The sequence below is a fragment of the Apodemus sylvaticus genome, chromosome 21 (assembly GCF_947179515.1).
Source record: "Apodemus sylvaticus chromosome 21, mApoSyl1.1, whole genome shotgun sequence".
Taxonomy (NCBI): Eukaryota; Metazoa; Chordata; class Mammalia; order Rodentia; family Muridae; genus Apodemus; species Apodemus sylvaticus.
In genome coordinates, this window is record NC_067492.1 from 46,336,594 (window position 1) to 46,357,446 (window position 20,853).

A 20,853-nucleotide genomic window follows, 5' to 3' on the forward strand; every position below is an offset into this window, starting at 1 on the left:
GACGCAGAGACATGGGAGCTGTTCAGGTTGCACCCCATTTCACCTGGGACCATAGTGTCGGAGGGGCTCTGCAGTGACCCATGGTGCTGAGGGATAACTCCCTTGGTGTAAATTACCAGCAGGAAGATATGCCAAGCCACAGACGGACTTGAGAGAGGAAGGCTAGTGACCAAAGCTGAAGGCAGAACGGGTACCTTTGCAGATCCAGCTAATGGTGGGGCACTTCCCAAGGGGACACATTTCAAAGTGACTAAACCAAACACACTCAGTGCTTCTAGAATCTGGGTGTCTGTCATGTGTCATAGAATGGGTGAGCCAGCCATGGTCTGTGACCATGATTTGGCCCCTCTCTCCACGCTTCTGTTCACAGTCTTGTCCTACCTGGTGGTTTGTGTAGATACATGGAAAGTCCAGTGCGTGCGACCAGGCTCCAGCCATGTTTGTGCTGGTGGCTGTCTAATGGGGCTAGGGGACACATTAACACACAGGAAAGGATCTCACAGAAATGGATGGACTTGAGCTTAAACAAAGAACTTGGGGCTCCAGATAACTTACCATAGCCTAGAGACTGGATAGCAACACCCTCAGTCAGTCCCCTGGGTGCTATAGAGTCCATATGTCATGGACGGGCATGCCCAGGGCAGGATGGTCCCACTTCTTTTTACCCATACGGAATTCAGGGTGACACACTGAAACCAAACTTGACAGACAGCTGAGGCATCAACAGGAAGTACTATCAATAGGAAGTACTATCAATAGGAAGTACTATCAATAGGAAGTACCGTCTATGTACCAACTAGATGGCCACAGCTCCGCTTCCGGGGAGCCTCTGCCCTGGAATTTTTAAAGACCACCGGGAAAGGCGTTGGACTCAGCTCAGGGATCCCCTCCCCCTGCCACTGGGCATCTCCAGCAGCACTTACATTGTAGAGGAGATCAGTCCAGCCTTCCATGGTGATGCACTGGAAGACAGTGAGCACAGCAAACAGGATGTTGTCGAACTGAGTGATGCCGTTGTTGGGACCTTCCCAGTACGGCTGACATTTGGTCCCGTTGGGGCAGGTCCGGGCAGGCTCCTCTGTCCCACACGGAGCTGGCGACTCACCCTGGATGTCGTCTAGGAAGGACAGCGTGGAGAGTAAAGGGGAGAAGGGAAAACCAACTGAGGACTGGAGACCATGCTTACTAGGAGATGATGTCAGCATTTGGTTTTAGATCTCTCTCTCTCTGTCTTTCAAGACAGGGTTTCTCTGTGTAGCCCTGGCTGTCCTAGAACTCACTCTGTAGACCAGGTTGACCTCAAACTCAGAAATCTGCCTGCCTCTGCCTCCCAAGTGCTGGGATTAAAGGCGTGCGCCACCACCACCACCACCACCACCACCACCACCACCCTCTTGACTACTGTCCACATCACTACATCCTTCAAAGCTCATTTGTTTTTTCCTGTTTTCCACAAGTTTAACTCTCTTCCCTTCCCTCCCCTTCCTTTCCTTTTCCTTTCCTTTTCTGAGACAGGGTTTCTCTGTATTGTCTTGGCTGTCTTAAAACTTGCTCTGTAGACCAGGCTGGCCTTGCACTCAGAGATCTCCCTGCCTCTGCCTCCCGAGTGCTTGGATTCAAGGTGTGTGTCACCACTACCTAGCCTCTGTTCTTTTCTTAACCTGTTGAAACTGAGTCGTTTTCTTTAAGGCTATAAATTGTCCTTCAAGTGTAGCTTTGACTGCATCTCAGAAACAATGTCATTCTCATTCTTCATTATTGTGAAAACAGTCCTTTTGGTGGTTTGAAAAGCAACGGTCCCTATAGACTCATGTGTTTGAATGCTTGGTCACCAGGAAGTGGCATTATTGGGAGGTGTGGCTTTGTTGGAGGAAGTGTGTCACTTGGGGTGGGCTTTGAGGTTTTAGAAGCTCAAGCAAGGCCTAGCATCTCTTTCTTTTCCTGCTGCCTACTGATCCAGTTGTAGAATTCTCAGTGCCTCCTCCAGCACCATGTCTGACTGCATGCTGCCATGCTTCCTACCACGATCATGGATTAAGCATCTGAACTGTAATCCAGCCCCAATTAAATATTTTCCTTTGTAAGAGTTGCCGAGGTCATGGTGTCTCTTCACAGCAGTCAAACCCTAACTAAGACCACCCCCAATATTATGTCTCCTTTGACCAACAGGTAACTAAGAAATATTTCTCTGGTGGAAAACAAACCCTTGAGAGAGAAAAAAGAAAGACAAAGAGGTGACTTATTGTGTACTTATCACTGGTTACAACATCAAGTGATCCTGGGCCAGCTTTGTTCATGTCCCTACATGCAGACCACTCCCTAGAGTATTGTAAAAGCAACTCTCCCACACCAGGCAGTCTCATCTGCACATGGAGCACACACCTCTTGGTTTCCAAGAGCTTGCAGCTGTCTTCCTGGGCTTCATTGGCAGCCGAGTGACCCAGCACTTTATGCTGCACCTTTGCAGTCTTTAACGACTGAGATGTGGTCTGTGATCCACAGCACAGCTAGATCAGGGCGCCATGAAATGGGTGTCATCTGGGTGTACTTCTAGAGCCCTGCTGAGTGCTTTTCTTTATGACGTGCATGGGGTCTTGGGGTCCTGGGCACAGGTGCACACGGCTCCCACCCTTACCCAAGGGTAGGAGCAGGACCGAGCTTTCTCCCCAGTAACAGGAGATAATTGTGACACACCAGGAGTGCCCAGGGATCCTGCTTAGCGCCAAGTCAAGGCAGTCTGTAGGGAGGAGCGGGCTGTACAGGTCACATCCAAATCCTTCCAAATCGAAGTGAACGGGGAGGCATGGAGCACCCGCAGCTAACACCTGGCTTAATCTGGCCACAAACCCACCATGTAGCTCTGAATCTTGGAAACCTCCTGCTACAACCTCCCAAGGGCTGAGATGGCTAGTTTGAGAAGGCTCAAAAAAAAAAAAAAAAAAAAAAAAGACATGTTTGCAACCAACCAACCAACCAACCAACCACCACCACCACAACAAAACCTAGCTGCCAAGTCTCTAAAAGCTCCAGTTTCCACTCGACAGAAAGCCCATTTCCTGTGTGCAGCTGGCTTTACTGAACCCACTCCTGGGAAACCCATGCTGGGAAGGGAGACCATATGCACCCCGCCAACACACGGGTGCGAGCCAGGGGTAGTGAGTGTCTCCCACCTGTCACCTCAGCACCCAGGAGGTCAAAAGATGACTGGTTTCAGCTAGCCTGGGCTATACAGTGAGACAAAGACCAAACCAACTGAAAAAAAATCAAAGCATGACAAATTATAAAGTAGACAAAGGCAACGAAAGGCCTTGCTTCTAGCTTAGAGGGCTGGACTGCACAGACATTAGCCTTTGTGTGTGTGTGTGTGTGTGTGTGTTTGAGACAGGGTTTCTTTGTAGCCCTGGCTGTCTTGGAACTCACTCTATAGACCAGGCTGGCCTAGAACTCAGAAATCCACCTGCCTCTGCCTCCTAAGTGCTGGGATCACAGGAGTGCGCCACCACCGCCCAGCTGACATTAGACTTTTTAAGTTCAGACAGGAGAGTGGGATCTTCAAAGCTTAAGACTCAGGGTAGGAAGGAAAAGTCTACAGAAGCCCTGTTGGGAAGATCATCTATGTCTACAGAATTTTCTCTACCCCACTTCCAGCCCAGATCTGGCCCATGTGACACCCTCCATGTTCACCCAGTAATTCTGGGGTCCTCCCCACTCCCCGCCCCAATTTTCCTGTGAGTGGGAAGCGCTCGGCCTCCCTGCCTAGAAATGTCTGCAAGCCAGGGTCTTGTTCATCCAGGATTCCGAAAACTCTTAGAAAACAGGAAGTATTCCACTTTGCCTTGGAGTCTGTGAACGTGTGGGATGGCTGTGGGTGACAGGAAGTGGGCTCCCCGCGCCTGTGGCTGGGAACCAGCTATCTTTAGCAACATCACCCAGAGGTGTGCTCGACCCCAGCCCCCTCAACCCTAGCCGTCCGCCAAACACTCCCAGGGTTGATTCGAGAAACACAGCCATCCGGAGTCGGAGAAATTCAGCTATAAATATATTTTAAAATTAGCCTTCTGCCGGGGCGTCTGTATATATCTGTCTCTTACTCACGCATCTTACAGCCTTAACCGGGAGCTTTTTGGATTGCCTCCCAAATCCAGACTGCTGTCCTCCACGGCTCCACCTACATCTGTCCCCCCACAACCCCACTGGGACCCCAGCCAGTCTTGGATGGAAAACAAAACAAAACAAAAACAAAAACAAAAACACCCCAGAAAGCTCATACAGTCTAAGTCCCTGAGCCCTAAGTTTGGGGGTTTCTGTGTGCGGCTGATAGACATACACACACTCTGTCTTCCGCCTGGGTGAGGCCAGGTGCAGAAATAGATCTGCCTCAATTAACACCTTCTTCATTGGAGAAAGAAATAATTAGGCCATTCTGTATTGAGAAAACTTCACAAGCCTCGGAAAGAAGAAGCAGGAGAAGGAAGAGATGAAGTCCGTAGCCTTCTAGAACAACTTTCCCGGCTGGGACCAGGCCAGGGCATTGTCTCTGTGGACCTGCTTGGGGTGGCTGGGTGTAGCTGGCACAGGAGAACTTCTGTACACATTATTCTTCCCTGGCTGCCTTTCCAGACAAGGTCCCACACCTCTCTGCCCAGGGGCTCACTCTTTCTCTTGTTTGACTCTTCTTCATTCTGGGGTATCAGGCAGCTCCGCTCTGGAGAGTCTGGGATCGGATCAGCACGCATCCGGTCCAAACGTGGATGCAGCCTATGCCTTCTGTACTACTGCTCAGCCTTGAGCCCCAGTTGCACCTTTGCCCTGATCTCTGTGGGACCCAAACCACAGCTCCCTCTGAACACAGCCTCCTAAAGGTTAACTAAAGCTTGATGGGGAACAGGGTTCTGATTGGGCAGGCAGGCAGGCGGCACCTGCTGGGTGCTGGGTTCTGACTGAATGACACAGAATCTTATCAGGCAGGGTTCCCATTGCCTGGGACATGACCTATAAGGGGCTGGGTTCTGAAGGAGCAGGCAGGACAATCCCTTGTTCATATTCTGTTACCTTTCCCTGCCCTCCATGTCTGTGATGGAAGTGAACTCCCTGCTGTTTCCAGACACCGAAGCATTTCCAGTGTTTACGGGGGGGGGGGGGGAACTGCCCAAGAGTAACCTCCCTCTTTCTGACTCCCAGGGGTATCTCAGGGGTCACTCTCAAACAAACCACTTGTCCCCTGGGTTGCCTTCTAGGGGTCCCCAAAGCCAACACTGCAGCTGCAATCGAGGCATCAGAGGCAGTTGTGGCTGGCGTCTTTCCTGTAGGCAGTTTAGCTGTGCTGGGATGCATCCAGGGCCTTGCACATGTTCACCAAGACCTCAACCCTAGCCATGCACACAGCTTTCCCTTTCTTTTTGTCAAGTGTAGCCCTGGCTGCCCTGGAACTAGCCTGTAAACCTGGCTGGCCTCCAACTCAGAGATCCACCTGCCTCTGCCTCCCACGTTCTGGGGTCACAGGCACATGTCACCGTCCTTGGCTTTGTTTCTGTGGACTGTAAGCAGGCACTTTGCTGTGTAGTCACAGTGCCGAGTCTCAGCTGCCCTGTGGCTGGAAGGATCAATGCCCTCCCTTGCCTCTTCTTTCTGGAGCTTTTTCCCCTGAGGAAAAACTCACACCCCACAGTTTGCGGGACTTACCTGTCCCCTCTTCAAAGCAGGTGGTATGAAATTTTCCCATATAAAATTCTAACCCTATGATTGCAAAAATAAGGATTGCGAAAAACAGGAGGAGGCCGATCTGCAGCAGCGGGATCATGGCCTTCATGATCGACTTCAGGACGACTTGTAAACCTGTGGAGACAGAGAGAGGCCTGTGAGCAACACCCCCCCACCCCCGCCAAGCGCCTCCCACAGAGCCCAGAGCGGGGTTGGCGAAGAGGGAGGAGGTTACAGCCTCCCCAGGAAAGGCCTTTTTGGTTATAAAACTTTAAAAATATTTATTATCTACTTCGAGGAGTTTTAGGACTCAAAGGGTAGCTTCCTTTCAAAAGGGGGTGCTGTTTCCCTAAATTGCCCCAAGCCAATAAGGGGCGGCTTTTCCCCTTCATCCAATATCTCCCTCGGGTTGCCGGCAGCTGACTGGGACTAAGGCTCAGGGAAATCTGATTTCTCTCTGGGCTCAAGAGACGGCAAAGTCATGAGTTTGCGCTTGTGTGAGCCTGACACAGCCTGCTGTTTGGCACTACCCTGACAAGGATGACACTGGGGTCAGGTGGTCCCGGGGGGCCATGGTGGACTAGGGGTGGAGGATTCGGAGGTGGAGCCCATCACATCAGGGCCCAGGCAAGCCCTTGTCCTCACAGTCCCACCATTGGTATTTTTACCTCACTAGATAATACAGCCATGGGTCAGGAACAGTTTTAGGTATTTTCTGAGAGACAGGAAGGGACTAAAAACTAAAAATGCTTAAAATCTCATCCTATGTGAAGAGTCCCATGATTCTAACGTTTTGATAATTTAATTAATTGTTGTCATTATCTGTGGAGGTCAGAAGCCAACTTTGCAGAGTCCGGTCTCTACTTTTTGTGGTTCTCAAGGACTGAAGTCACATTATCATCAGCGTGTCTGATAAGTGCTTTACCAATTGAACTACATGGTCCACCACAGCCCTAAAACTCAAGAAATGTTTTAACAATTAAGTCTTCCTGTAGAACTTAAATAATCTTGAGATAACTTTTTTCTTTTGAGACGGGCTTTCTCTTTGTATCTCTGACTGTCCTGGAACTCTCTATGTAGACCAGACTCACCTCAAGTTCACAGAAATCCACTTGCCTCTGCCTCTCTAGTGCTCGGATCAATGGCGTGAGCCACTCCACCCAGCTTCTACATAGCTTTTAGTATCTAATACAATGTTAACACTGTGTAAATGCTTGTTAGACTATGCTGTTCAGGGACAAGGTCAAGAAAGCCATGTGTTCAGTACAGAGCTGCTCACTTGTGACTATTTCCGTCGCCGAGTCTGTAAGTGGAGAGCCCATGGACATGTGGGGGAGCACAGGGGCAGGCTATGTGCTCTTCACAGGTGTGTGTTTCTCTTATTATTGTTATTATTATTTAATTTTCCGAGATAGGGTTTCTAGGGTTTCCTTGTGTAGCCCTGGATGTCCTGGAACTAGCTCTGTACACCAGGCTGGCCTTGAACTCATAGCGACCTGCTTACCTTTGCCTCCTGAGTACTGGAACTGAAGACATGCACCACCACTGACCGGCTTTAATGACTTTGTTTTGTGTGCATTGGTGTTTTGCCTGCATGGTTGTCTGTGTGAAGATGTCAGAACCCCCAAAACTGGAGTTACAGATGTCTGTGAGCTGCTATGTGGATGCTGGGAATTGAACCTGGGTCCCCTGGAAGAGCAGTCAGTGCTCTTAACCACTGAGCCATCTCTCCAGACCCCCTTTACATCCATCTGTCCGTCCGTCTGTCTGTCTGTCTGTCTGTCTGTCTGTCTGTCTGTCTATGTATCTATCTATGTATCTATCTATGTATCTATCTATCTATCTGTCTATCTATGTATCTATGTATCTATGTATCTATGTATCTATGTATGTATGTATGTATGTATGTATGTATCTATCTATCTATCTATGTATCTATCTATCTATGTATCTATGTATGTATCTATCTATCTATCTATCTATCTATCTATCTATCCATCCATCCATCCATCCCCCCACCCACCCACCCATCCATCCATCTATCCATCTATCTATCTATCGTGTGTCACAGTGAACATGCACAGGTCCTAGGACGACTCACAAGATGAGGGGCTCTCCATGTGAGGCCCAGGGATGGAGCTCAGGCCTGCAGGAACCCTTACCTTCTCCTTGTCCCCTCCCTACTCACCAGGGCAAATAGCACCAGCGCATTAGTACTGGCTTGTCACCTGCTCTGAATTTAATGGGACACGGGCGCCTGCTGGGCCCCCGGGGCCTGACTATGGGCTCCTGTTCCCTGTAAAATAAATGTGCTGGTACTCAGCTGGGAAATCTTTTTATTTTAATTTTAAACTTTCTTACGGTGCTGAGGGAGAAGCCATGGCAATGTAAGTTCTGAGAAACATCAGCCCATCAGCCCCCCAAAGAGACCTTCAGATCTGGGTGGGAGCGACTCTGACCAATGAGGTCAATACATGGGACGCGGTGCTGGGGCAGCAGAGTACTGATCTCTCTCTCTCTCTCTCTCTCTCTCTCTCTCTCTCTCTCTCTCTCTCTCTCTCTCCCTCTCTCTGTCTCTTTCTCTGTGATCATCTGTGTGCACACATTTGTGTGCATGCATGCGTGGTGTGTGTGTGTGTGTGTGTGTGTGTGTGTAGGCTTGAGGTTGATGTCAGGTGTCTTCCTCAAATCTCATAACCCTGGTGCTCACTGATTCAGCTAGACCTGCTGGCCATGAGCTCCAAGGAGCCTCTGTCTCCACCTTCCCAGCACCAGAATCACAGACATCACTACCACACCCAGCCTTTTTTGGGGGGGGGGGACAAGGGTTCTTTGTGACTAAACTCAGGTCCTCAGGATTGTGGTAACAAACTGAACCATCCTTCAGCTGCCCAGAGTAACTGCTTTCTGATTTCTATCAGGTGAGAACGTGGGCTAGAAATAGCCTCTGGCGGCATCTGGTCTGGCTTGGAACGTTGGGGACAGATTCCTGGGCCTGTGCCACAGCCCTCCCCATGGCGTGAAGCCCAGACGTCCCTGGAGAACAAGTGTGCAGGAGAGTGTGCGCAGACCCCGTGTTCATTCTACCCACCTGTCAGAACTCCTCTGGTCCTCACCCTTTTCATCTGTGCAATGGGCACACACGACTTAGTACAGTGGTGAAATGGGAGCGCTGGAAGTTCCCTGTGCAGTGCTTCATTCACAGGCACTAACTGCCAACAGTCACCATCACGGGGTTAGCACCCAGGCAAGACTAACTCTCACTCAGCCCCTTCTCTTTGATCTGACCCTAATCCAACTCTTCAGCCATCCCGGGTCTCTGTGCCTACTTGTAGAACGGAGACCCTGGCATAGTTTATGTAACAGGTTCTGGGTGCTAAAGAAGCCATGTGCAGGGCACGACTCCTGGCAGACTGTAGGTGCTCAATAAACGGGCGAGGCCACTGGTCTGCTTCCAGAGACCACACAGACCTTGTTCCTGGGAACCCTATGGGGAGCATGGCCTGGTGGGGATGGGGGCCCCTAAACAGAGTCTTCTAGAAGCATGGAGACTCACGCACTTGGGATTCCAGACACCAGCTTGAGTGGCCGCAGCACACGAACCGCCCTCAGTGTCCGTAGGTCAAACTCCGTCCCGACAGTGGCCAAGATGCTACAGGAGAAAATGACACGACAGTAAGACACAGAAAAAGACAGACAGTAAGCTACAGGAGGAAAATGGGAGACAGTAAGTAAGGTGAGTGGGGGTGCACCTCAGCTGGGGATTAGACATCATCAGGTCAGTCCTGAAATGTATATATATATGTGTGACAGTATCACAATGTAACATGTATGTAGCCCAGGCTGTTATTGGACTGATAGAAAACCTCCTGTCTCAGTCTACACACACACACACACACACACACACACACACACACACACACACACACACACAGGAAGACAGCTTGGGCTGGCCTGGGCTATAGACCACAGCCTCCTGACTGCTGTGATTCTGACCATGCCTGGCTCACCCCAACTTTGCAGTGTTCTTTTGGGCTTCTTCAGATTTCCTCTGACAGGTACCACTCTTTCTGAGCCCCACTTTCCTCTCTGTGTGCAGACAGAAGCTGTTGCTTAGCGTGCACAGCGGAGTTAAGGGTCTGTGTGTGTGAGGAAGCTCAGAGAACCCGGTAAACACATCAAATGTCAAAGTGATGTGTACTGAGGAGAAAACCGCGTGAGGGAGAGAGGCAAACCGGGAAGGGGAGGGTTGGAAGGGAAGTGGTGGCGTTTACACCAGTACAGCTCCTTATCACTTGGGGGCAGCATCCCAGTTCTCTTAACCAGGTTAGGATAGGGTGTGGCTCAGGGGGTAGAGTTCTTGCCTAGAATCCCCCCCCCCCAGGAGGGGCTGGGTGTGGCTCAGTGCCAAAGCGTTTGTCTAACATCCACAAGGCCCTGACTTTCATCTCGAGTGGACAGAGAAGAGAACAGACCAGCACTGCCCAGTAGAAACCTAACGGTTCCACATTAAGCAAGTAAGTTTAACGTTTCCATATTAAACAAATAAAAGGAACAGGCGAAATTAATTCCATAATATAGTTACTGTCTTCTATGCAAAGTTCCACTATTCTGTTATCCACTGTGAATGCTTCCAGCGTGACCCAATGCCATACTGAAGCATTGGAGGGAGTCCACGTTCCCTCTATGGCGTGGTGTGCTGTTTGTGTCAACCCTGCACACATCCTCCTGTGGATGGTGTGGATGGGCATGCCCCTGCCTCAGGCTGCTTATGGAGGTTAGGGGACAACCTTCAATGCTGGCCCTTGTCCTTGTTTGACCTGGGATTTCTTCGTTCCTACTGCATGAGGCATGTTGAGGTTAAGGAGATACACTCCTATGCACGCTCTCGCTTGTAACCCAAGCTGACTTTAAACCTGTGACCATCCTGCCTCAGCCTCCCAGGTGCTGGGATCATAAGCACATGACACTGTACCCAGCTGGGACTGCACTGTCACAGAGCCCCCATCATGTCCCTTGTCTTCTCAGACCTTCCTCAGCAAACGCTGAGTCCTCCTCATGCTCTGCCAAGCTCTCTATCATTGGCCCCATCCCTTCCCTCACCCACTCCCAGACTCTCTGCTGATTCTGCTCCCCCCCCACCCCCAACACTTATCATTATTCTTCAAAGACACAAAAGGAGTTCAAGGCTACTCTTGAGCTAAAACAAACAAAAGAACAAACAAATACCAGGGTGTGGCAAGGCCAGAGCCTGGGGTGGGCTGGTGACCTGGGTGTGGGTGGGGCTGGTGCTAGATATGAAATTAGCCCAAGGATGGCTCACAGATCCAGGTGCAAGGTCCCCTGTGGCTCCTGAATCAGGAGGCAGGAAACTGGGAAATGAAGACCTCCTAGCAGGGGAGCACAGTGCGAAGTCACAGATTCTCAGACCTGGGCCGCAGGCAGGGCTGCCCCAAGTGTGCTCACTGCGTGTGAGACTTTGGCCTTAGCTGGCCCAGGCCTCAGAACAGCACCAGCACTGGCTTCTCAACATGATTCCAGGTGGCTCCCAAGAGGCCGAAGCTCCTGTCCCCTCGCCCATTTCCCCAGAAGGACGGCAGGTATTGGGAGTGTAGAAATCAGGAGGCTGCGTCTTGCCCTGTGGACAGTGGGAGTCACGGGAGGTTGTGGAGCAGAGCAGGGACATGATTAGGGCTGGCAAGGGGGAGATGAGCCTGGCAGCTGAGAGGACAGATTGGTGGCAATGGAGCCTGAGTGAGGAAGGAGCTGTGGGAGCGGCCGGCGTAATGAGGGCTAGAAGTAGGGCAGAGGCGGTGGGAGGACAAAGGAGGCCCTGGTTTATATATAGCTGCCATTAACGCTGTGCGTCAGGGAGCCAGCCTGGGTGCGCTGCATCCGGCCTGCATCTGAGGCTGCCAGGCGCTCACGGCCCATTTTACAGAGGAGGATGCCAAGACTCGCAGAAATCAGTGTGCAAAGATCTGAGTCACACCAAGAAGGGACTCGAACTCAGGGCCACAGGTGTGAACACCCTCACACCCCCACCCTGCAGAGCCTGACCCTCAAGAGACTACTTGCACGGGGGCGGGGAGGGTCATGTCGGAGAACAAAAGACACTCAAGTTTGTTCATTCAACAGGAACTTAGATACCAGGACTTCAGGGAGCGACACAGTGAGCAGCTGACGGAAGAGCCCAGTGGTGAGGAGTTCCAACTCCCCCAGCATCCAGCCAGGGAGAAAGCGTTGTGTGGGAAAGGGAGAGACTAAGGTGACACCAGGGTTTGAGGTGGGTCAAAGAGCTGGTAGCAATGAAGACAGGAAAAACTAGGAAGGAGGAAGCTCACAGGAATACCAGGACCTGAGGAGGCTCACAGGAATACCAGGACCTGACAGTAGGTATGCTGAGCTGGAGATGTCTGTGTTAAAGGCCTTCCTGTAGTGCTAGGCACCATGGCTAGGCCTTTAATCCCAGCACTCAAGGCAGAGACAGGTGGATCTCTGTAAGTTCCAGGCCAGGTTGGTCTACATAGTGAGATCCTGCTTCAAAAAACAAAAACAACCAAAGAAACACACACACACACACACACACACACACACAAGCTCATGCAATATGCACACACACACGAACACATACACACATATGAACTCACACACACAAGAACATGCAATATACACACATACATATGCACACACACACATGCACACACACACAAACACATACACACATATGCACTCACACACACATACACACATGCATACACACACACAAGCAATGCAATATGCACACACACACACAATCACACATATGCACTTACACACACACACACACACACACACACACACACACACACACATGCTTCCACTACTGACTTTCTTCTCTTTCAGGTGTCAGGAACACTGTGACCTCCCCCCCCCCCCCACCTCTCTTCTCCTCACCTCGCTGCATTTCAAATCCTGGTCCAAACTGAGACCTGTATACCCAGAGCAGCACCCCACGTCCTCTCTAGGAAGACAGACACTTTTCCTCTGGCAGTATCCTGCAGCATCCATCTTATGCTTCCTAAATATTTTGTTGGTGAGTGGCACAACATGACAGGGGACAGGGCGACAGGCTCCCGAGTGTCCCCGAGCAGATGGGAGCAGAGGAAAAGGGACACCTGGAGGAGAAACACTAAGCACAACGCAGGCCTGTGGTGAGGCCGGCCATCTCAGCCCTCTGGAGGATGCTAGAGGAAAAGGACGGGACAGTCAAGGCACAAACCGTGTGGAAGACAGTGGCCTCCCTGAGGGCCAAGAGCTAGAGTGTCTGAGGGGGAGGTCATTGGGATTCAGAGCAGCGGACAGAGGGCAGTCACCCGCAGCACTAGGTTTCTAACTGCTGTGAGAAGAGAGAGCTCTTAGGCCAGACTAGAGTATAGGTTTATTTAAGATTTGTTTTATTTTTAATCATGTGTATGTGCATATGTGTATATGTCTGGTTGTATATACGCACGGGAATGTAGTTGCCTGTGGCGGCCAGAAGAGGGCAGTGGATATCCAGAAGTTGGAGTTACAGGCAGTTGTGACCTCTGCAAGAGCAGCCAGTGTTCTTGATAGCTAAGCCACCAGCCCAGTCCCTGGGCGCAGGGCAGGCTGCGTGGACTCCAATAGCAGGCCCCGTGGCTTCCAGGAGCAGGGCTGCCCACAGGTAACCAGCGGGCACACAGAGCTCCATTTTACTATGGGTTTATGAAAGCACCCATTACTTATGGAGAGTTCAGACTGACTCTGTCCCTCCAAGTGCCAGGATGATAACGCTCCCCTACGGCTTTCAAATATGCGTCTAAAATGACTGAAATTAAAAAGATTCAGCTATAGTGGTTGCATGTGGAGCACCCACAGCCACCCACGGGCACACAACATATTCCCTTCACCATGCAAGATTACGGAGGGCAGGGGTACTCCTGCACGGCCACTCTGGAAGGCCTGGGATTTCCATCAGCACCTCAAGTTAAGTCTGACAAGCAGTGTTTGTTGAATGCATGAAGGATTGTGGAGATAACTGATGCTCTTCTAGGAGAGCTGGGAGGCCTGGAAGTTTAAAAGAAAGATTCATGGGCTACCCAAACCACTCAAGACACCCTCCCTTGGGGGCAGAGTGTGCCTCCTGACAAAGTCTGAGAAAAGGTTCAGTAGTGAATTTTCTCCTTTGGATGCCTTGCTATGGGTGTGCTGGTCACATGATTTAGTTACATGATAAGAGAGCCCAAGTCAGTTTGCTGGGTATTTCTGGGAAAGAGTTTCTCCTGGAGAAGAGTTAAATGACAGGAAACATCCCTTCTCTTCCTGTCAGTGGCTGATGGCTTTGTGTCTAGATATGACGACTGGAAGACTGTTGTAGGCCATAGGGAGACTAAAGAAAACTCCTAAAATGAAGAACGATCAGGAAGCTGGAAAGACTCCACACACACATGTGGCTGCGCTACAGATCTAACCCCACAATCAAGTGGCCTTCATACTTTCTATAATGAGGGTCTCAATGGGTCCAGATTCAATTTGTTCTAATCACGAGTTGTGTAGCCTTGGGCAACTCATCTGATCTCTCTGTGTCTCAAGTTTCCTGAGTAAACTGGAGATAACTACTTCCTGTATGGGGGGAGAATTTCTGGGCTGTGTGTGAGCCTCTGGAGTGCTGGCTGCGGCCTTCATTATACCATCGCAGCTAAATTCTGCTGGGATCGGCTTCTCCTGGGCTGTGTCTGTGGGAGGAGCATGGCCGTCCTCTGCTGGCTGGAAGTACATGACCATGCATTTCTTTCTCCTTCCATCCATCACGCCCCATGAGGCCAGAGGCTGATCTCACTTCCTATCTCTCTTCTATGTTGCTCATGTCATCAGACGGGGCACTGGCACACCGGCCATGTGCATGAATTCCGGGGATCTGAACTCAGAACTCCATGTTTGTGCTCCACGTCCCCATCCCCATCAGTAAGTATCAACAGAGGCCATAATTCCCATGCCCTTGGGAATGTGGAGGGGAGCATGTGGCAAAGTCTGGGGCCTGGAGCTGGGAGGGATCAATGAGGTCGTCGGCTGGGAGAGCCAGATGAAGAGGCCATGGGGGGGAGAGCAGAAAGCTGTGGAGCTGCTGGGACCCCCTCCCCCAGCCAACACGAGACACACGCTTCTAAGACTTACAGTCCCCAGTATTACCAAGGTGAAACCTAGGAGTATGGCTGTCTCTCAGTCACCTGGTTATCTGGCCACTCTGGGGTTGTACAAATCCACCTTCTGCTCTACACAGGACACAAGAAACATGTCTGCTGGAGCCTGGTCTTCCCAGGAAAGGGGGCTAAGCCAAAAACAAAGCACCTTAGTGGATGGATAGATAGGTTTTCATAAAGAGCCCCGTGGCAGATGGGATGTGTGTCTCACGCCTTTAATACCAGCATTTGGGAGGTTGAGGCTGGCAGATCTGTGAGTTGTAGGCCACCCAGGGCTACACTGGGAGACCATGTCAGAAAAAGAGCTCAGGTGAAGAGACGTTCTCCACCCTCTACCCTGTGAGGACAGAGGCAGCAAGTGTCACCTTGGGCATAGAGAGGCAACTGGCCTTGGGTTTCTGATCCTTCAGTGCTGAACTTCTCTGACTTTACCACCCTCAGGAAGCAGGTTTTAGTGGTACAGATGGACAGTGACACCTGGCCTTTTCGCCTCTTGGGAAGACTGTCTTGAAAATCTCTTTTTAAGAACCTTCAGAGTTAAACTAATCAGGCAAATAGAACTGCTTTGGTTTGGCTTGGCCTTGCGCAGGGCACCTCTCCAGGTCATTCACCGAAGTGTCTGTTGTATTTCAGCTTCTAGCCAAGGTTTTATGTCTATTAGCTTGTGCAGTATTGGGAAGATGGAATCCAGGGTACCACCACACAGGCCACGTTCACATTCCCTCACCGGCTGACTCTAGGCTGGCCCTCTGCTGCTGAGCCACGCTCCTGGGCCTTTCAACTCTATTTTTATAATTCTGCCTTGTTAGGCAATCAATGTTGAGTTTAATTTGGTCCTGCTGGAATGTGTCCTTGCAAATCACGTGCTGCCCTCTGACAGTATATATTTGTAACTGATATGCATGGGATGAAGTTAGTTATCATGTGCTGCTGTCTGTTTCCACCCAGAACTTGAACCATGCTTGAAGTACTGTCTAGGAGGAGCCAATGGGCAGGCTACCTGGGGCTCTCATCAGGCCTGGGTCCTACAGATGCCCTTTACCAAACGTGGGATAGACCCTGCATGGACTCTGGGCAGCTCCTGAGCATGTCCTGCAGAGGAACCACTATGCACACCTGCTCCTGCAGAGAGGGCCTGGAACTAACTCCACTGGGCACAACGGATCCTCTGTCTCCTGGGTTTTAGACCTGTGGTTCTCATGGACTAGTGGTCGAGTATTTTTTAACAAGTGTAAAAATGCATCCCATGCATGTAGCTGGGATGATAAGAGACCACCCAGGCGCCTGCAGCGCTACAGAGTGTCAAGTGCCGGGCATCTTCTAAGGATGATTTAACGACTGAGGGAGAATGCGCATGCGTTATAGGAGTACCACAGCCTATGCACTCAGGATGCTCCGGCCGCAGTCTCCCGAGGGGCGGGGCGACAGCTCTGTGTCTTCAGCCAGGCTCAGAGCTTGTAGCCTTGAGGCTCCTGGGACCATGAGGCCCGTTCCTTGTCCCTCAACTTTACTCTGAGGCAGCCCTGACTGTCACCCACCAGAGCACTGCACCCACGTGCAGGGAAGACCTCTTTCCCTTGTCTTCTAAATTAACGAGGCAAACGAAAGGATTTATTTCTCTTTGGGGCAGTTTCTGAGCCTCTTAAAGCGGTGTTTTCTTAAGTAAGAAGGGCCAGGGTGTCTGAGGGTTTTCCTGCTGTGAACAAACTCCATGACCGAGGCAACTCTTATAAGGACAACAAGTAATTGGGGCTGCCTTATAGATTCAGAGGTTCAGGCCATTATCATCAAGGTGGGAGCATGGCAGCATCCAGGCAGGCATGGCGCAGGAGGAGCCGAGAGTTCTACAGCTTCATCTGAAGGCTGCTAGGAGAAGACTAGCTTCCAGGCAGCTAGGGTGAGAGTCTCAAAGCCCACCCCCACAGTGACACACTTCCTCCAACAGGGCCACACATCTCAATAGTGCCACTCCCTGGGGCAAGCCTATTGAAACTGCTACACAGGGGCTGGGAGGAAGCAGCCCTGCCTCGTGGTGCGGATGAAGGTCGTGGGTCCCGGGAGTCTGACAAGGGTGGAGGTGGTGCTGGGGAGCTAGTGCTGTAGGCCAGGCAGGCGGGGATGTGGCTTCCACACAGAGGCTAGCATCGGGAGGGACCAGGAACCTAGAGAGGACAGTGCAGAGGGAATCCCTCAATGACAGGGACAGGCTTTGAATGTAGGAGGTCAAAGCAGGCATAAGTGACAGAGTGAGACCCTGTCTCAAGCACACAGTCCCCCAGCAAGAGAAGAGGCAAAGAAATGGACAACTATATTCATAGACATTTGGCAGAGTCTTAAGCAACGGAAGGGTTCCAATATACATAAACATCCAAAGAAATGGGCTGCCCACACATCCTGTTATCCCACACCATCCAAGTCAGCGTACATTAGGGATAAGTGGAGGGAACGGGACCTTTAAAGAGCAGAGCCCAGTGGGAGGTCACGGTTCTCACAGGACTCTGCTTCATTTTTTCCAAGAGGGCTGTATAAAACAGCAAGACCAGGAACTTCTCTTGTCTGCTATCTCCATGTAATCTCTCCTCAGCCACACCTTACTATGATGCCAACCAACCGTGTGCAGCTGTTCTGGAAGCCCTTGCCAGAGATCAGCTTGGGATAAAAACTCAGAACTAAAGAATCTGTTGCTTTTAGAAACTGCCCAGCCTCGGGTGTTTGGTCATAGCAATGGAAATGGATCAATGCATGTAGCTTGCGATTCTGAAGTTAAGGTTAGTGAAGTCTGTCGAGGCAATACTAGTTCACAGTTGGGGTGCGGCTGTGACACCCTACATCCATTCTCCAGCCAGCTGTGTTGTGTGGTGGAACCACATGAACTACAGAACTCACAATACTTTGCCTTCCGCTGGGGTTTGCCTAAAGGTAGATGCTGGGACTACATCTCTTTTTCAGACCTTGGGTTTGGTTACAGGTACGCGTCTGGACTATACTCCCAGAATGCTCTGCTTTTGTTCCTGGTTGGGTTCACCTAAGGGTAGGTGCTAGGACTGCATCTTTGTGTCTGGCTAGGGAAAGTACTAGGAGGATATCCAGGGAGGGCACTGCTCCAATGCCCCCTTTCTGACCTCAGTCCCTTCTGCAGGGATGGACCTCCACCAGGTCTCCAGGACAGAGGACTGATTTCCCTCCAGAGACCCCGATAGCTTTGTCTGTTTCTTGTCTATCTGCTAAGGTCCTCCAGTGCTTATAGCAGAGGCTGGATAATCAGGGCTGGATTCTCAGTTCCCTAAGGACACAGCTATTAAGCCAAGAGCAGATTTCCAGGCAGAAGGCACCAAACACAGAGGAGGAGGTAGAAAAGTATGTTTCTTTAAAATGGTCTGATAGGGAATATGAGGAGGTTACATGGCTTGAGACAGGGAGGGGCCTCTCAGTCCAGAACCTGCTTGCAGACCCTGAGAGTTAAGAATCTACACCCTGATGTAAGGAGGTCAGCAGGGTAGTTGAGAGGAGAAAGGAGTCTGAGGCCCAGGTTATGACCTTCCCATTGGCACCCTCTGATTGGTGCCAATCAGACTGGCCAGACAGCAAGATTCCCCAGTGCTGGGTTAGAGATGCTCTCTGAAATTCCAGGGTCTGACACTGGGGATCGAAGCCAGGCTCTTGGAAGCATTTTCCCGAGGGAACTATCACCCCAGTTTCTCCTTTTCAAGGGACATTTCAAGTAAGAATATTAGAGTAACAGGAATCCCCGCTCAGGTAAATATATATTTGAGTTACCTTCACTATTTGCTCATTCACCAGGGGACTAAAACCATGTTCAGGGCTGGAGAGACGGCTTAGCAGCTAAGGGTGCTCATTGCTCTTGCCGAGGACCAGAGCTGGGCTCTCAGCACACACACATCAGCTCAGTCACCTGTGACTCCTGCTCTAGAGGATCTGACGCCCTCTTCTGGCATCCACAGGCACCCGCACTCACACGCATATCTCCAAACAGACACACATGCACTCATATAATTCAAAATAATATATATATTTTGAATACACACACACACACACTTTTGAAAGCCCTGTTCAGCTCAAGGGAAAACATGTTCCTGGACCTGTGAGCAGTAGGGAGTCTGTTGTACCTATTCTTGGTTGTCAAATTGACTACATCTGGAACGAACTAAAACCCCAAATGGTTAGACATCCCTATGAGAACTTTTTTTTTCTTAACTGAATCATTTGAAGTGGGGAGACCCACTTCTAATTCAGATCTTCCACGTGGGAAGACACATGTATAATCCGGCTCATGTGAGGTGGGAAGGTCCACCTCTAATCTGGGCCCCGTCTTCTGCTAGCAGCCTATATACAGGGCGTAGAAGAAGGACGCTTTTGCTCTTTGCCTGCGTTGTCTCGCCTTGCTAGTAAGTCCATCCCTTCTCTGGCATTAGAGTCTACTTCTTCAGTGTCCCGGCGAATATGGGCGACTGGCTGAGACATGCAGCCCAGCGGACCGAACAACGACGGGGTTCTCCAGCCTTCAGTTCATAGCCAGCCTTTGTCGATTGGCTGAACCACCGTGTGAGCCATTTTAATAAATCCCGCCTCCACCCCTCCCCCTCTCTCCTCCCTCCCTCTCTCTCTTCATTCTGTAAGTTCTGCTCCTCTGGAGAACCCTGACTAATACAGAGTCCTCAGACACTCTTTGATGTGCAATTTTACCTCAGAAAGTGGCCGTAGCCACGGGCCCTCATAAACCACCTTACTCTAGATAAGCTCCTCAGATGCAAATAGGAACACTAAGATATTTTAAATCCTTTTAGCAATGTAACCTCAAAGGCCACCAAAATACCCCCAGATGTACAACTGTCCTTTCCTAAGTGTGCACAGGTGTCTATTTCTCCATTCAGTGTCTGTACTAAAACAATGCCTGGGCTGGCATGACGGCTCGGCAGGTGAATGTCCTCACTGCCCAGCCTGCTGACCTGAGCTCAGCCGCCAGGACCACACAGTAGAAGGGGAGAACCCCCACAAACTGTCCTCTGACCTCCATCCACAAATACAGATGGATGCACACGCACACACATGTATGTACACACACGCGCGCAATAAATAAATGTGAAAATTTAAAAACCTTTTCCTCGATAAACGGAGCTTTGCTTCAGACTGGTTCATTTTCTTTGGGGAGCAGGTGAACCCAGCTCCCCCTGACCAGAGGCTCAGGCGTGCAGTGGGCGCCCCAAGGGAGGGGCTTGCAGAGGCTGGGTCTTTCCCTGTCTCCTGGATGCTCAGCTGGAATCGCTGGCAGTTTGGAAATCCCGGGCCCTGCCTCAGAATGAAGAGAACTGCAGTGAATCTAGAACACTCCGTATGGGGCTGTGTTTCCGATGTACAGTGGAATATCACCCATCCACTTAAACAGAACGGGCTCTGTGGGAAAACGTGCCAGGACCTCTGACCTCCAAGATCTGTGTGTGCTGGCAGACATAGACAGACATATAGACAGGCAGACAGACAGACAGACAGACAGACACACAGACACGTGGTCATTTGCACATGGACAGGATGGAACTCGGGGCTATATGATTACCCAGCAAGCACTTTATCAATTGAGCCATCTCCCGGCTCCTTCCCTCCCAATTTTTTCTCAATTGTCCTCACTGGAAACCCAGCCTCAGGTTCCTCCTTCTCGGGAGGACGGGAGAAGATATATGAAGTATTCCTTCTGGTATAGAGTAAGGCCTACACTCCTGATTATTCAGGAAAAGTGCTGAGCAGGCCCAGGAAGCAGCCAAATACAACTTTTCTCTTTCTCTGAGCAAAGCTGCCTGTGATTGGCTGTGATTTTTCTCTTTCTCTGAGTAAAGCAGCCTGTGATTGGCTCTGACAAGTTTCCGGCTCCGAGGAAGGAGGCCAGATGAGGACCCCAGCTGCTAGCCAAAAAGCTGCCCAGGAAATGACAGCACAT

The 20,853-nt window shown here is 50.7% G+C and overlaps 1 protein-coding gene across 4 annotated transcripts in view; it reads right to left on the minus strand.

The window, feature by feature from the left end:
- The window catches only part of Cacna1a (calcium voltage-gated channel subunit alpha1 A), a 231,115-nt gene that overhangs the window by 123,654 nt on the left and 86,608 nt on the right, over positions 1–20,853 (minus strand). For all 4 annotated transcript variants that reach the window (XM_052166367.1, XM_052166368.1, XM_052166366.1 and 1 more), the window contains exons 4-6: positions 9,261–9,352; positions 5,683–5,835; positions 924–1,117 (exon numbers count right to left, since the gene is read on the minus strand). In XM_052166367.1, coding sequence (XP_052022327.1) covers positions 924–1,117; positions 5,683–5,835; positions 9,261–9,352 — 439 coding nt within the window. The remainder of the gene's footprint in view (positions 1–923; positions 1,118–5,682; positions 5,836–9,260; positions 9,353–20,853) is intronic.